Genomic DNA, 15,009 nt, shown 5'->3' with positions numbered 1-15,009 from the left:
CTTCCCGCCTCCTATTTTTTAATGGTTGTCGAGTAATAAAGGAGACATATGGGTGGATGTGGCTCTCCCTATCATTACAGGCCCTCTGCTGAAGGCCCCCACTGCAGATGCTGTAATTAAACACATAATGGGTGGCAAGCCGGGTTAAATGTAATGTTGGTACATTGGACTTATGTGTTAAGCCTGATGCCCCATATGACAGTGTTAGAACATCTGTTGTTTTGATCCTGATACTATAGACCAGGGTTCCTTAACTGGCAGACCGCGGGTGGTTTAAGTTTCTGAGCAAAAAATATAATGTATATATGCAGTACCACTCAAAAGTTTGGACACACCTACTCATTCAAGGGATTTTATTAATTTGTACTATTTTCCACTTGGTAGAATAATAGTGAATACATCAAAACTATGAAAAAACACAGATGGAATCATGTAGTAACCAAAACAGTGTTAAACAAATATATTTTATATTTGAGATTCTTCAAAGTAGCCAACCTTTGCCTTGATGACAGCTTTGCACACTCTTGGCATTTTCTCAACCAGCATGAGGAATGATTTTCCAACAGTCTTGAAGGAGTTCCCACATATTCTGAACACTTATTGGTTGCTTTTCCTTCACTCTGCGGTCCAATTCATCCCAAACCATCTCAATTTGGTTGAGGTCGGGTGATTGTGGAGGCCAGGTCATCTGATGCAGCACTCCATCGCTCTCCTTCTTGGTCAAATAGCCCTTACACAGCCTGGAGGGTGTGTTGGGTCATTGTCCTGTCTAAAAACAAATGATAGTCCCACTAAGCGCAAACCAGATGGGATGACATATCGCTGCAGAATGCTGTGGTAGCCATGCTGGTTAAGTGTGCCTTGAATTTTTTATAAATCACTGACAGTGTCACCAGCAAAGCACCCCCACCCCATCACACCTCCTCCTCCATGCTTCATGGTGGGAACCATACATGCAGAGATCATCCGTTCACTTACTCTCAGAAAGACACGGCAGTTGGGACCAAAAACCTCCAGTTTGGACTCAAGGACAGATTTCAAATCAAATTGAATCAAATTTCATTAGTCAATGCACCGAATACAACAGGTGTAGACCTGACAGTGAAATGCTTACTTACAAGCCCATAACCAACAATGCAGTTAAAAAAAATACGGGTAAGAATAAGAAATAAAAGTAACAAGTAATTAAAGAGCAGCAGTAAAATAACACAAGCAAGACTATATACAGCGGGGTACCGGTACAGAGTCAATGTGTGGGGGCGCCGCTTAGTTGAGGTAATATGTACATGTAGGTAGAGTTATTAAAGTGACTATGAATAGATGATATCAACAGAGACTATCAGCGGTGTAACGGGGGTGGGGGGGGGGGGCAATGCAAATAGTCTGGGGAGCCATTTGATTAGATGCTCAGGAGTCTTATGGCTTGTGGTAGAAGCTGTTTAGAAGCCTCTTGAACCTAGACTTGGCACTCCGGTACCACTTGCCGTGCGGTAGCAGAGAGAACAGTCTATGACTAGGGTGGCTGGAGTCTGACAATTTTTAGGGCTTTCCTCTGACACCGCTTGGTATAGAGGTCCTGGATGGCAGGAAGCTTGGACAATTCGCACTACCCTCTGTAGTGCCTTGCGGTCAGAGGCCGAGCAGTTGCCATACCAGGCAGTGATGGTGCAGCTGTAGAACCTTTTGAGGATCTGAGGACCCATGCCAAATCTTTTCAGTCTCCTGAGGAGGAATAGGTTTTGTTGTGCACACGGGGTCTTCCCTGTGGCTCAGTTGGTAGAGCATGGTGGTGCAACGCCAGGGTTGTGGGTTCGATTCCCACGGGGGCCCAGTACACAAAAAAAAAATATGCATGAAATGAAATGTATGAAATGTATGCATTCACTACTCTAAGTCGCTCTCGATAAGAGCGTCTGCTAAATGACTAAAATGTAAATGTTTACGACTGTCTTGGTGTGCTTGGACCATGTTAGTTTGTTGGTGATGTGGACACCAAGGAACTTGAAGCTCTCAACCTGCTCCACTGTAGCCCCGTCGATGAGAATGGGGGCATGATCGGTGCTCTTTTTCCTGGAGTCCACAATCATCTCCTTTGTCTTGATCACGTTGAGGGAGAGGCTGTTATCCTGGCACCACACAGCCAGGTCACTGACCTCCTCCCTATAGGTTGTCTCGTCATAGTCGTTGATCAGGCCTACCACTGTTGTGTCATCGGCAAACTTAATGATGGTGTTGGAGTCGTGCCTGACCGTGCAGTCATGAGTGAACAGGGAGTACAGGAGGGGACTGAGCACGCACCCCTGAGGGGCCCCTATGTTGAGGATCAGCGTGGCAGATCTGTTGTTACCTACCCTTACCACCTGGGGCCGGCTCGTCAGGAAGTCCAGGATCCAGTTGCAAAGGGAGGTGTTTAGTCCCAGGGTCCTTAGCTTATTGATGAGCTTTGTGGGCACTATGGTGTTGAACGCTGAGCTGTAGTCAATGAATAGAATTCTCACATAGGTGTTCCTTTTGTCCAGGTAGGAAAGGGCAGTGTGGAGTGCAATAGAGATTGCATCATCTGTGAATCTGTTTGGGCGGTATGGAAATTGGAGTGGGTCTAGGGTTTCTGGGATAATGGTGTTGCTGTAAGCCATGACCAGCCTTTCAAAACACTTCATGGCTACAGACGTGAGTGCTATGGGTCAGTAGTCATTTAGGCAGGTTACCTTAGTGTTCTTGGGCACAGGCACTATAGTGGTCTGCTTACAACATGTTGTATTACAGAATCAGACAGGTAGAGGTTGAAAATGTCAGTGAAGACACTTGCCAGTTGGTCAGCGCATGCTCGGAGTACACGTCCTGGTAATTCGTCTGGCCCCGCGGCCTTGTGAATGTTGACCTGTTGAAAGGTCTTACTCACATCGGTTGCAGAGTGCTTGATCACACAGTCTTCCGGAACAGCTAGTGCTCTCATGCATGTTTAAGTGTTATTTGCCTCGAAGCGAGCATAGAAGTAGTTTAGCTCATCTGGGAGGCTCGTGTCACTGGGTAGCTCTCGGCTGTGCTTCCCCTTGTAGTCTGTAACGGTTTGCAAGCCCTGCCACATCTGACGAGTGTCAGAACCGGTGTAGTACGATTCGATCTTAGTCCTGTATTTACGCTTTGCCTGTTTGATGGTTCGTCGGAGGGCATAACGGGATTTCTAATAAGCTTCCGGGTTAGAGTCCTGCTCCTTGAAAGTGGCAGCTCTAGCCTTTAGCTCAGTGCGGATGTTGCCTGTAATCCATGGCTTCTGGTTGGGGTATGTACATACGGTCTCTGTGGGGACAACGCTATCGATGCACTTATTGATGTAGTTAGTGACTGATGTGGTGTACTCCTCAATGCTATCGGAGGAATCCCGGAACATATTCCAGTCTGTGCTAGCAAAACATTCCTGTAGCTTAGCATCTGCTTTATCTGACAACTTTTTTATTGATCTAGTCACTGGTGCTTCTTGCTTTGATTTTTGCTTGTAAGCAGGAATCAGGAGGATACAATTATGGTCAGATTTGCCAAATGGAGGGCATGGGAGAGCTTTGTATGCGTCTCTGTGTGTGGAGTAAAGGTGGTCCATAGTTGTTTTCCCTCTGGTTGTATATTTAACATGCTGATATAAATTTGGTAAAACGGATTTAAGTTTGAAGTCCCCGGTTACTAGGCGCGCCGCCTCTGGGTGAGAGTTTTCTTGTTTGCTTATGGCGGAATACAGCTCATTCAATGCTCTCTTAGTGCCAGCCTCAGTCTGTGGTGATATGTAAAAAGTTATGAAAAATACAGATGAAAACTCTCTAGGTAGATAGTGTGGTCTACAGCTTATCATGAGATACTCTACCTCAGGCGAGCAATAGCTTGAGACTTCCTTAAGATATCGTGCACCAGCTGTTGTTTACAAAAATAGATAGTCCGCCGCCCCTTGTCTTACCAGACGCCAATGTTCTATCCTGCCGGTACAGCGTATAACCAGCCAGCTGTATGTTGATAGTGTCGTCGTTCAGCCACAATTTCCTGAAACATAAGATATCACAATTTTGAATGTCCCGTTGGTAGTTTAATATCTATTTTATTTTCCAAAGATTGCACGTTTGCAAACAGAATGGAAGTAAGTGGAGGTTTATTCGATCACCTACGAATTCTCAGAAGGCAGCCCGCCCTTTGGCTCCTTTTTCTCTGCCTCTTCACGCAAATCATGGAGATCTGGGCCTGTTCCCGAGAAAGCAGTATATCGTTCGCGTCGGGCTCGTTACACTCGTTAAAGGAAAAAAGGATTCTGCCAGTCCGTGGTGAGTAATCACAGTCCTGATGTCCAAAAGTTATTGTCAGTCATAAGAGACGGTAGGTGCAACATCATGTACAAAATAAGTAAAAAAATAAGTCACAAACAACGCAAATAAACAAACAAAAAAATCACAAATCGGTAAAACATCAGCCTTCTTCTCCAGCGCCAGATTTCCACCGGTCCAATGTCCATTACTCGTGTTTCTTGGCCCAAGCAAGTCTCTTCTTCTTATTGGTGTCCTTTAGCAGTGGTTTCTTTGCAGCAATTCGACCATAAAGGCCTGATTCACGCACTCTCCTCTGAACAGTTGATGTTGAGATGTGTCTGTTACTTGAACTCTGTGAAGCATTTTTTGGGCTGCAATCTGATGTGCAGTTAACTACAATTAACTTATACTGTGAAGCAGAGGTAACTCTGGGTCTTCCCTTCATGTGGTGGTCCTAATCAGACCCAGTTTCATCATAGCGCTTGATGGTTTTATCAACTGCACTTGAAGAAACTTTCAAAGTTTTTGAAATTTTCCAGATTGACTGACCTTCATGTCTTAAAATATGGACAGTCATTTATCTTTGGTTATTTGAGCTCTTCTTGCCTTGGTCTTTAACCTCTTATGGCTAGGGGGCAGTATTTTCACGGCTGGATAAAAAACATACCCGATTTAATCTGGTTACTAATCCTACCCAGTAACTAGAATATGCATATACTTATTATATATGGATAGAAAACACCCTAAAGTTTCTAAAACTGTTTGAATGGTGTCTGTGAGTATAACAGAACTCAAATGGCAGGTCAAAACCTGAGAGATTCCTTTACAGGAAGTGGCCTGTCTGACCATTTCTGGAACTTCTTTGCCATCTCTATCTTTTACAAAGGATCTCTGCTCTAACGTGACACTTCCTACGTCGTCCATAGGCGCTCAGAGCCCGGGAAAAAACAGAATGTCGTCATCCCAGCCCCAGGCTGAAACACATTATCGCCTTTCTCAAGTGGCCGATCAAGGGACTGTGGGCTTAGGCGCGTGACCTGGCCGCCCCCGTCTTTGTGATTTTTTCCTCTGTTTGCCGAAAAGGAGATTCCCGGTCGGAATATTATCGCTTTTCTACGAGAAAAATGGCATAAAAATTGATTTTAAACAGCGGTTGACATGCTTCGAAGTATGGTAATGGAATATTTAGAATTTTTTTGTCACGAATTGCACCATGCGCACGACCCTTCTTTACCATTCGGATAGTGTCTGGGACGCACGAACAAAACGCCGCTATTCGGATATAACGATGGATTATTTTGGACCAACCCAACATTTGTTATTGAAGTGGCAGTCCTGGGAGTGCATTCTGACGAAGACAAAAGGTAATCAAACTTTTATAATAGTAAATCTGATATTGGTGAGTGCTAAACTTGCCGGGTGTCTAAATAGCTAGCCCGTGATGGCTGGGCTATGTACTTAGAATATTGCAAAATGTGCTTTCACCAAAAAGCTATTTTAAAATCGGACATATCGAGTGCATAGAGGAGTTCTGTATCTATAATTCTTAAAATAATTGTTATGCTTTTTGTGAACGTTTATCGTGAGTAATTTAGTAAATTGTTAGCAAATTCCTCCGGAAGTTTGCGGGGGGTATGCTAGTTCTGAACGTCACATGCTAATGTAAAAAGCTGTTTTTTGATATAAATATGAACTTGATTGAACAAAACATGCATGTATTGTATAACATAATGTCCTAGGTGTGTCATCTGATGAAGATCAAAGGTTAGTGCTGCATTTAGCTGTCTTCTGGGTTTTTGTGACATTATATGCTAGCTTGAAAAATGGGTGTCTGATTATTTCTGGCTTGGTACTCTGCTGACATAATCTAATGTTTTGCTTTCGCTGTAAAGCCTTTTTGAAATCGGACAGTGTGGTTAGATAAAGGAGAGTCTTGTCTTTAAAATGCTGTGAAATAGTCATATGTTTGAAAAATTGAAGTTTTTGTATTTTTGAGGAATTTGTAATTCGCGCCACGCCTATCATTGGATATTGGAGCAGGTGTTCCGCTAGCGGAACGTCTAGATGTAAGAGGTTAACCAAATAGGGCTATCTTCTGTATAACACCCCTACCTTGTCACAACACAACTGTTTGGCTCAAACGCATTACGAAGAAAAGGAATTCCACAAATTAACTTTTAACTAGGCACACCTGTTAATTGAAATGCATTTCTGGTGACTACCCCATGAAGCTGGTTGAGAGAATGCTAAGAGTGTGCAAAGCTGACTTCAAGGCAAAGGGTGGCTACACTGAAGAATCTCAAATATAAAATATATTTTGATTTGTTTCACACTTTTTTGGTTACTACATGATTCCATATGTGTTATTTCATAGTTTTGATGTCTGCAATATTATTCTACAATTTAGAAAATAGAAAAAATAAAGAAAATCACTGGAATGAGCAGGTGTGTCCAAACTTTTGACTGGTACTATATTATTTTTAGAAATAATTTTAATTGTTGGACATACACTACTGAAAAAATACCTGGAAATACCATTCATCATAAAGAAACACATGATCGTATATAAATGTAAGCTAGAGTTGAAGTCGGAAGTTTACATTCACTTAGATTGGAGTCATTAAAACTTGTTTTTCAACCACTCCACACATTTCTTGTTAACAAACTATAGTTTTGGCAAGTCAGTTAGGATATCTACTTTGTGCATGACACAAGTCATTTTTCCAACAATTGTTTACAGACAGATTATTTCACTTATAATTCACTGTATCACAATTCCAGTGGGTCAGAAGTTTACATACACTAAGTTGACTGTGCCTTTAAACAACTTGGAAAATTCCAGAAAATGATGTCATGGCTTTAGAAGCTTCTGGTAGGCTAATTTACATAATTTGAGTCAATTGGAGGTGTACCTGTGGATGTATTTCAAGGCCTACTTTCAAACTCAGTGCCTCTTTGCTTGACATCATGGGAAAATCAAAAGAAATCAGCCAAGACCTCAGAAAATAAATTGTAGACCTCCACAAGTCTGGTTCATCCTTGGGAGCAATTTCCAAATGCCTGAAGGTACCATGTTCATCTGTACAAACAATGGTACGCAAGTATAAACACCATGGGACCACGCAGCCGTCATACCGCTCAGGAAGCAGGCGCGTTCTGTCTCCTAGAGATGAACGTACTTTCGTGCGCAAAGTGCAAATGAATCCCAGAACAACAGCAAAGGACCTTGTGAAGATGCTGGAGGAAACGGGTACAAAATTATCTATATCCACAGTAAAAGGAGTCCTATATTGACTTAACCTGAAAGGCCGCTCAACAAGGAAGAAGCCACTGCTCCAAAACCGCCATAAAAAAAGCCAGACTACGGTTTGCAACTGCACATGGGGACAAAGATCGTACTTTTTGCAGAAATGTCCTCTGGTCTGATGAAACAAAAATAGAACTGTTTGGCCATAATGACCATCGTTATGTTTGGAGGAAAAGGGGGGAGGCTTGCAAGCCGAAGAACACCATCCCAACTGTGAAGCACGGGCGTGGCAGCATCATGTTGTGGGGGTGCTTTGCTGGAGGAGGGACTGGTGCACTTCACAAAATAGATGGCATCATGGGGCAGGACAATTATGTGGATATATTCAAGCAACATCTCAAGACATCAGTCAGGAAGTTAAAGCTTGGTCGCAAATGGGTCTTCCAAATGGACAATGACCCTAAGCTTACTTCCAAAGTTGTGGTAAAAAGGCTTAAGGACAACAAAGTCAAGGTATTGGAGTGGCCATCACAAAGCCCTGACCTCAATCCTGTAGAAAATTTGTGGGCAGAACTGAAAAAGCGTGTGCGAGCAAGGAGGCCTACAAACCAGACTCAGTCACACCAGCTGTCAGGGGGAATGGGCCAAAATTCACCCAACTTATTGTGGGAAACTTGTGGAAGGCTACACGAAACGTTTGACCCAAGTTAAACAATTTAAAGGCAATGCTACCAAATACTAATTGAGTGTATGTAAACTTTTGACCCACTGGGAATGTGATGAAAGAAATAAAGGCTGAAATAAATCATTCTCTCTACTATTATTCTGACATTTCACATTCTTAAAATAAAGTGGTGATCCTAACTGACCTAAAACAGGGAATATTTACTTGGATTAAATGTCAGGAATTGTGAAAAACTGAGTATAAATGTATTTGGCTAAGGTGTATGTAAACTTCCGACTTCAACTGTATATGTTTGTAAAATATTATATCTGTTTTGGCTTCTTGCAGTCAAATTGCATTCTTCAAATGTTCTGTAATTATCTTTCAGCCCCCTGACCATCCGCTCAATAAAATCAGCCAGCGGCTGAATCTAGTTGATGATCCCTGGTCTAGGGACTATGGCCATGGCTAAAGTAAAAAATTAAGGACATCCTCTCATTTATCAGAAAAACAACTCAATCCATAGGGACCAAACCGTTTGGATGTTCCCTTAAATGTTAGTCATTTAGCAGATGCTTTTATCCAGAGCGACTTACTGGAGAAATTAGGGTTAAGTGTTTTGCTCAAGGGCACATCGACCGATTTTTTTCACCTAGTCGGCTCAGGGATTCGAACCAGCGACTAGGGTTTTCCCCAAAGAATGTAAGAGGGAACTGCACCACCTTGTAGCCTGGCTGCACCACTTTATATGTTATAATTTAAGCAATTATTTTCCTCTAGATTGCAGGAAATGGCAGTTACAAGTGTTCAAAAACACAAAAATCTCTAAGGCACTGCCCCCCACGCTGTACTCAGCAGCACCAGATTGTTAAAAACATCATGGAGAAGACCCTGAGCAACATTTCAGTTACTGGCCCAACACTCTTAACCGCTAGGCTACCTGCCACCCCAATGCATAGCAAAAGAACACTGTGATTCCTAATGTAATAACAATGAACCATGTACTGTATGTCACAATCCAAAAGCCATGGTTCCCCTGTTAAAGTCTTGTGCCATCTGTAATACAGTAGCTATTCAACTCCCACAGCTGTACCATCTACTGTAAGAGATACTAAACTGCTATCCACACCAACACCAGCATAAACTCTCCCTCCAGCTGAGTGACTAAACGAATGCGTAAACGATGCAAGTGTAGGAGACATTCTCCCTGTCTACTGCACAGGGAGAGATAGGAGCAGCTGCAGCCACTCTGCTGCATCCTGTAGATAAATATAGCTCTTTCCCACTGGGCACACACTGGTTGAATTAATGTTGTTTATGCGTTGAACCAACGCGAAATAGACGTTTAATTGACGTCTTTGCCCAGTGGCTACTGATAGTGGGAACTGGAGCATGCTGGGCTGGCTAATCAGATAAGACACCCCAGTGGTACAGGACAGTAGCTCAGATTAGTGTGATGTTTTAATGACAATGTGTTATTTAAACACGCCCTAAACTCTCGCTCTTTTATTACAGTCAATAGATAAACAGACAAGTCTCCATAAGAGACAGGCAGTGACAGGTTTATTAGTCTTTTAGATGACTGGTAGTCCATGCATGTGTATCACTGTCCAATCTATGGTAGGATCAGGACATTCATTGCTTACTCATTCAGAATACTGATTCTAAAATGCTATCGTTATAAAATGGAATTATGAATCTAGTCACAACTTGGATGCAGATATTGCTTATTTCCAAATATTGTGTCATGATTGAAAATCAAAACTGAAATATTGCATTCATTATTTCCCTGAAATGACTGGGTCATACCGTACAACATAAATGTAATCTCTTATATGTGCTTCCTGCTCTCACCTGCCATCTTGTCATCACCCTGGTGTGAATCAGCAGGTTTGGCCGATGGCTCCATGGTGGTCCCCTCGGCTGCCTTGGTCCCGGCTGGTCTGGGGGTCTTAGCAGGGGACTTGGCAGGTGACTTGGCAGGTGACTTGGTGGGCTCACCGTTGGAGGGCTTCTTAGTCAGCTGGAGCTGGCTGGTGAACTTCTCATGCTGATGGAGGGAGGAAGGGATGGAGCGATGGAGAAACAGAGTGGAACACCGTCAGAGACAAAAATATCATCATTCATCTAATGCTGACACACACAGCTTAAAGTTATATTTGCATGGGGCAAGATAAAATCTCATGAACCTACAGTGCCTTCAGAAGGTATGCATACCCCTTGACTTATTCCACATTTTGTTATGTTACAGCCTGTATTCAAAATTGATTTTTTTTTCTCATCCATCTTCACACAATACCCCATAATGACAAAGTGAAAACATGTTTTTAGATTTTTTTGGCAAATATATTGAAAATGAAATATCTCATTTACATAAGTACTCACACCCCTGAGTCAATACTTTGAAGAAGCACCTTTGGCAGTGATTACAGCTGTGAGCTTTATGGGTAAGTCTCTAAGAGCTTTCCACACCTGGATTGTGCAACATTTGCCCATTATTCTTTTCAAAATTGTTCAAGCTCTGTGAAATTGGTTGTTGATCATTGCTTGACAACCATTTTCAGGTATTGCCATAGATTTTCAAATAGACAAAACTGTAACTCTGCAATTCAAAAACATTCAATGTATTCTTGGTAAGTGAACCCAAGTTTAATTTTGTCCTTGTGTTTTAGGTTATTGTTCTGCTGAAGGGTGAACTCATCTCCCAGTGTCTGGTGAAAAGCAGACTGAACCAGGTTTTCCTCTAGGATTTTGCTTGTGCTTAGCTCCATTACGTTTGCTTTTTATCCTGAAAAACTCCCCAGTCCTTAAGGATTACAAGCATACCCTTAACATGATGCAGCCACTCTATGCTTGAAATTTGAAGAGTGGTACTCAGTAATATGCTGTATTGGATTTGCCCCAAACATATTTTTTATTCAGGACAAAAAGTGAATTGCTTTGCCACATTCTGTGCAGTATTACTTTAGTGCCTTGTTGCAAACAGATGCATGTTATGGAATATTTTCAGCTTTCTCCTAGCACAGCTCTGTTGCTGTTTTAAAGTCACCATTGTTCTCATCGTTAAATCCCTGAGCAGTTTCCTTCCTCTCCGGCAACTGAGTTAGGAAGAACGCCTGTATCTTTGTAGTGACTGGGTATATTGATACACCATCAAATGTGTAATTAATAACTTCACCATGTAATTAATAACGTTTTACCCATCAATAGGTCCCCTTCTTTGTGAGGCATTGGAAAATCTCCCTGGGGTACAGAGATGAGGTAGTCATTCAAAAATCATGTTAAACACTACTATTGCACACAGAATGAGTCCATGCAACTTTTTATGTGACTTGTTAAACACATTTTTACTCCTGAACTTATTTAGGCTTGCCTTAACAAAGGGGACGAATACTTATTGACTCAAGACCATTCAGCTTTTCATTTTTTATTAATTTGTAAAAATGTCAAAAGACATACCGTATTTTCCGGACTATTGAGCGCACCTGAATATAAGCCGCACCCACTGAATTACATTTTTTTTTTTTTTAACATAAATAAGCCGCACATGTCTATAAGCCGCAGGTGCCTACCGGTACATTGAAACAAATGAACTTTACACAGGCTTTAACGAAACATGGCTTGTAACAAAAATAAATAGGCTTTAATGAAACACGGCTTGTAACAAAAATAAATAAGCTTTAACGAAACACGGCTTGTAACAAAAAATACAAAATTAGCAGTAAGCTTTAGTTGTCTTTTTGCACTGAGTCAATTCCTCACGCTGCTGTTTCCAACATCTTATCATCGACTCATTAAGACCAAGCTCCCGTGCAGCAGCTCTATTTCCTTTTCCAACAGCCAGATCAATCGCCTTCAACTTGAAAGCTGCATCATATGCATTTCTCCGTGTCTTTGCCATGATGAGGGTGACAAAATGACTACCGTAATCAGAATGATGGGAAGTTTGAGAGCGCTCGATTTAATCTAAACAGTAAACAAAAAAGTTGTTTGACCTTAACCCGTTCGGCAATTTCATTGGTCTAATGAAAGCTTCATTCCGCCAAAAAACTGAGCACGTCACAGAATGTGTTTTTTTGGAGAAAAAAAAATTGAAAGCGGGAAAAATCCATATATTAGCTGTGTCATTGTTTAAGCTGCAAGGTTCAAAGCGTGGGAAAAAAGTTGCGGCTTATAGTCCGGAAATTACGGTAGTTCCACTTCCACTTTGACATTATAGAGTATTGTCTGTAGGCCAGGGACCAAAAATCTAAATTTAATCGATTTTAAATTCAGGCTGTAACACAACAACATTTTGAAAAAACCGAGGCGTGTGAATCCTTTCTGAAGACCCTGTACTTACAGACACTTTGTTATACTATGGTATAACCATTGCTATTTCATATTTAGCAGAAATTAGCACCCCAGATAGCCCTGATATTGAGTACAACATAGATATTCTGATATACAGCACCTTCAAATAGTATTCACACCCCTTGACTTTTTCCACATTCTGATGTGTTACAAATTGGGAGAAGGTTACATACACTACCGTTCAAAAGTTTGGAGTCACTTTGAAATGTACTTGTTATCCATGAAAACATACAATGAAAGGAGTTGCAAAATGAATAGGAAATATAATCAAGACGTTGACAAGGTTATAAATAATTATTTTTAATTGAAATAAAAATAGTGTCCTTCAAACTTTGCTTTCGCCAAAGAATCCTCCATTTGCAGCAATTACAGCCTTGCAGACCTTTGGCATTGTAGTTGTCAATTTGTTGAGGTAATCTGAAGACATTTCACCCCATGCTTCCTGAAGCGCCTCCAACAAGTTGGATTGGCGTGATGGGCACATCTTACGTACCATATGGTCAAGCTGCTCCCATAACAGCTCAATAGAGTTGAGATCCGGTGACTGTGCTGGCCACTCTATTATAGACAGAATACCAGACTGCTTCTTCCCTAAATAGTTCTTGCATAATTTGAAGCTGTGCTTCGGGTCATTGTCCTGTTGTAGGAGGAAAATGGCTCCAATAAAGCGCCGTCCACAGGGTATGTCATGGTGTTGCAAAATGGAGTGATACCTTCCTTCTTCAAGATCCCTTTTACCCTGTACATATCTCCCACTTTACCACCACCAAAGCACCCCCAGACCATCATCTTGCCTCCACCATGCCTGACAGATGGCTTCAAGCACTCTTCCAGAATCTTATCATTTTTCTGCTTCTCACGAATGTTCTTCTTTGTGATCCGAACACCTCAAACTTAGATTAGTCTGTCCATAACACTTTTTTTCCAATCTTCCTCTATCCAGTGTCTGTGTTTTTTTGCCCATCTTCATCTTTTATTTTTATTGGCCAGTCAGATATGGCTTTTTCTTTGCAACTCTGCCTAGAAGGCCAGCATCCTGGAGTCGCCTCGTCACTGTTGACGTTGAGACTGGTGTTTTGTGGGTACTATTTAATGAAGCTGCCAGTTGAGGACTTGTGAGGACTTGTCTGTTTCTCAAACTAGACACTCTAATGTACTTGTCCTCTTGCTCAGTTGTGCACCGGGGCTTCCCACTCCTCTTTCTATTCTGGTTAGAGCCAGTTTGAGCTGTTCTGTGAAGGGAGTAGTACACAGCTTTGGACGAGATCTTCAGTTTTATGGTAAATTCTCGCATGGAATAGCCTTCAATTCTCGGAACAAGAATAGACTGACGAGTTTCAGAAGAAAGGTATTTGCTTCTGGCCATTTTGAGCCTGTAATCGAATCAACAAATGCTGATGCTCCAGATACTCAACTAGTCTAAAGAAGGCCAGTTGTATTGCTTCTTTAATCTGCACAACAGTTTTCAGCTGTGCTAACATAATTGCAAAAGGGTTTTCTAATGATCAATTAGCCTTTTAAATGATAAACTTGGATTAGCTAATACAACATGCTACTGGAACACAGGAGTGATGGTTGCTGATAATGGGCCTCTGTAGATATTACATAAACAATATGTTGTTTCCAGCTACAATAGTCAGTTAAAACACTAACAATGTCTACACTGTATTTCTGATCAATTTGATGTTATTTTTATGGACAAAAAAATTGCTTTTCTTTAAAAAACAAGGACATTTCTAAGTGACCCCAAACTTTTGAATGGTTGTGTACATTCCATCCCAGTACAATATGTGAAGGGTTGTATGTACTGTGTAGTGTTCTACCTGAAGAGCCTCGTCTGGGACAGTCATCTCCCCACGCACCACCGTGAACAGGTTGATATGTGAAACAGGTTAAGGGAATACACTTTCACACTGTTTGCATCTACAGTCACGTCATTATACACACAACAGTCAGTGGATGACAGTTTGACATTTGCAGATTATACAGCTTGACAAATGATCAGTGGACGAGAGCAATGAAGTGAACAGATGCCTCATGTCTGTTTAGATTACAATAATGTTGTGTCATTAAAATGTTAAGGACTGAATGATTGAAAGGATATCATATCCAAACCTCAGCTTGTCGTCAATCTTTAAAGTGATATACATCTGCTCCTGGATTCGGACATCATTCACAAATGTCTGTGTGGAGAGAAAAGAGGGAAAACCTGTTTGTAAAGGACTTGGAGCACATTATAAATAGCACATAAATTCACTGCCCTCCGCCTCTCTCCAGTGCCAGGCGTGCCAGCCCAGTTCTCATTGCTTAAAACCCTTGTGGCTCAGACTTGAGTTACGTAATGAATTTAGGGATACTGTTCCCTGAAAACTTCATTTCAGGCTACATTTAAACCAGAATATATTACCTTTCATTCTCAGTTACAAATCACCACAAACCTGCAGGCAAAAGGTGATGGC

The 15,009-nt window shown here is 41.6% G+C and overlaps 1 protein-coding gene across 1 annotated transcript in view; it reads right to left on the bottom strand.

Annotated features, from left to right (window-relative positions):
* Positions 1-15,009, bottom strand: part of LOC106610889 (centrosomal protein of 170 kDa) — an 85,751-nt gene that overhangs the window by 44,401 nt on the left and 26,341 nt on the right. The window contains exons 4-6 of the mRNA XM_014210552.3: positions 14,655-14,733; positions 14,374-14,432; positions 10,052-10,247 (exon numbers count right to left, since the gene is read on the bottom strand). Of these exons, the coding sequence (XP_014066027.1) occupies positions 10,052-10,247; positions 14,374-14,432; positions 14,655-14,733 (334 nt within the window). The remainder of the gene's footprint in view (positions 1-10,051; positions 10,248-14,373; positions 14,433-14,654; positions 14,734-15,009) is intronic.

The sequence above is a fragment of the Salmo salar genome, chromosome 01 (assembly GCF_965601325.2).
Source record: "Salmo salar chromosome 01, fSalSal1, whole genome shotgun sequence".
NCBI lineage: Eukaryota > Metazoa > Chordata > Actinopteri > Salmoniformes > Salmonidae > Salmo > Salmo salar.
The sequence above is the reverse complement of the archived record's forward strand: the minus strand, read 5'-3'. Positions and strand labels throughout refer to the sequence as shown.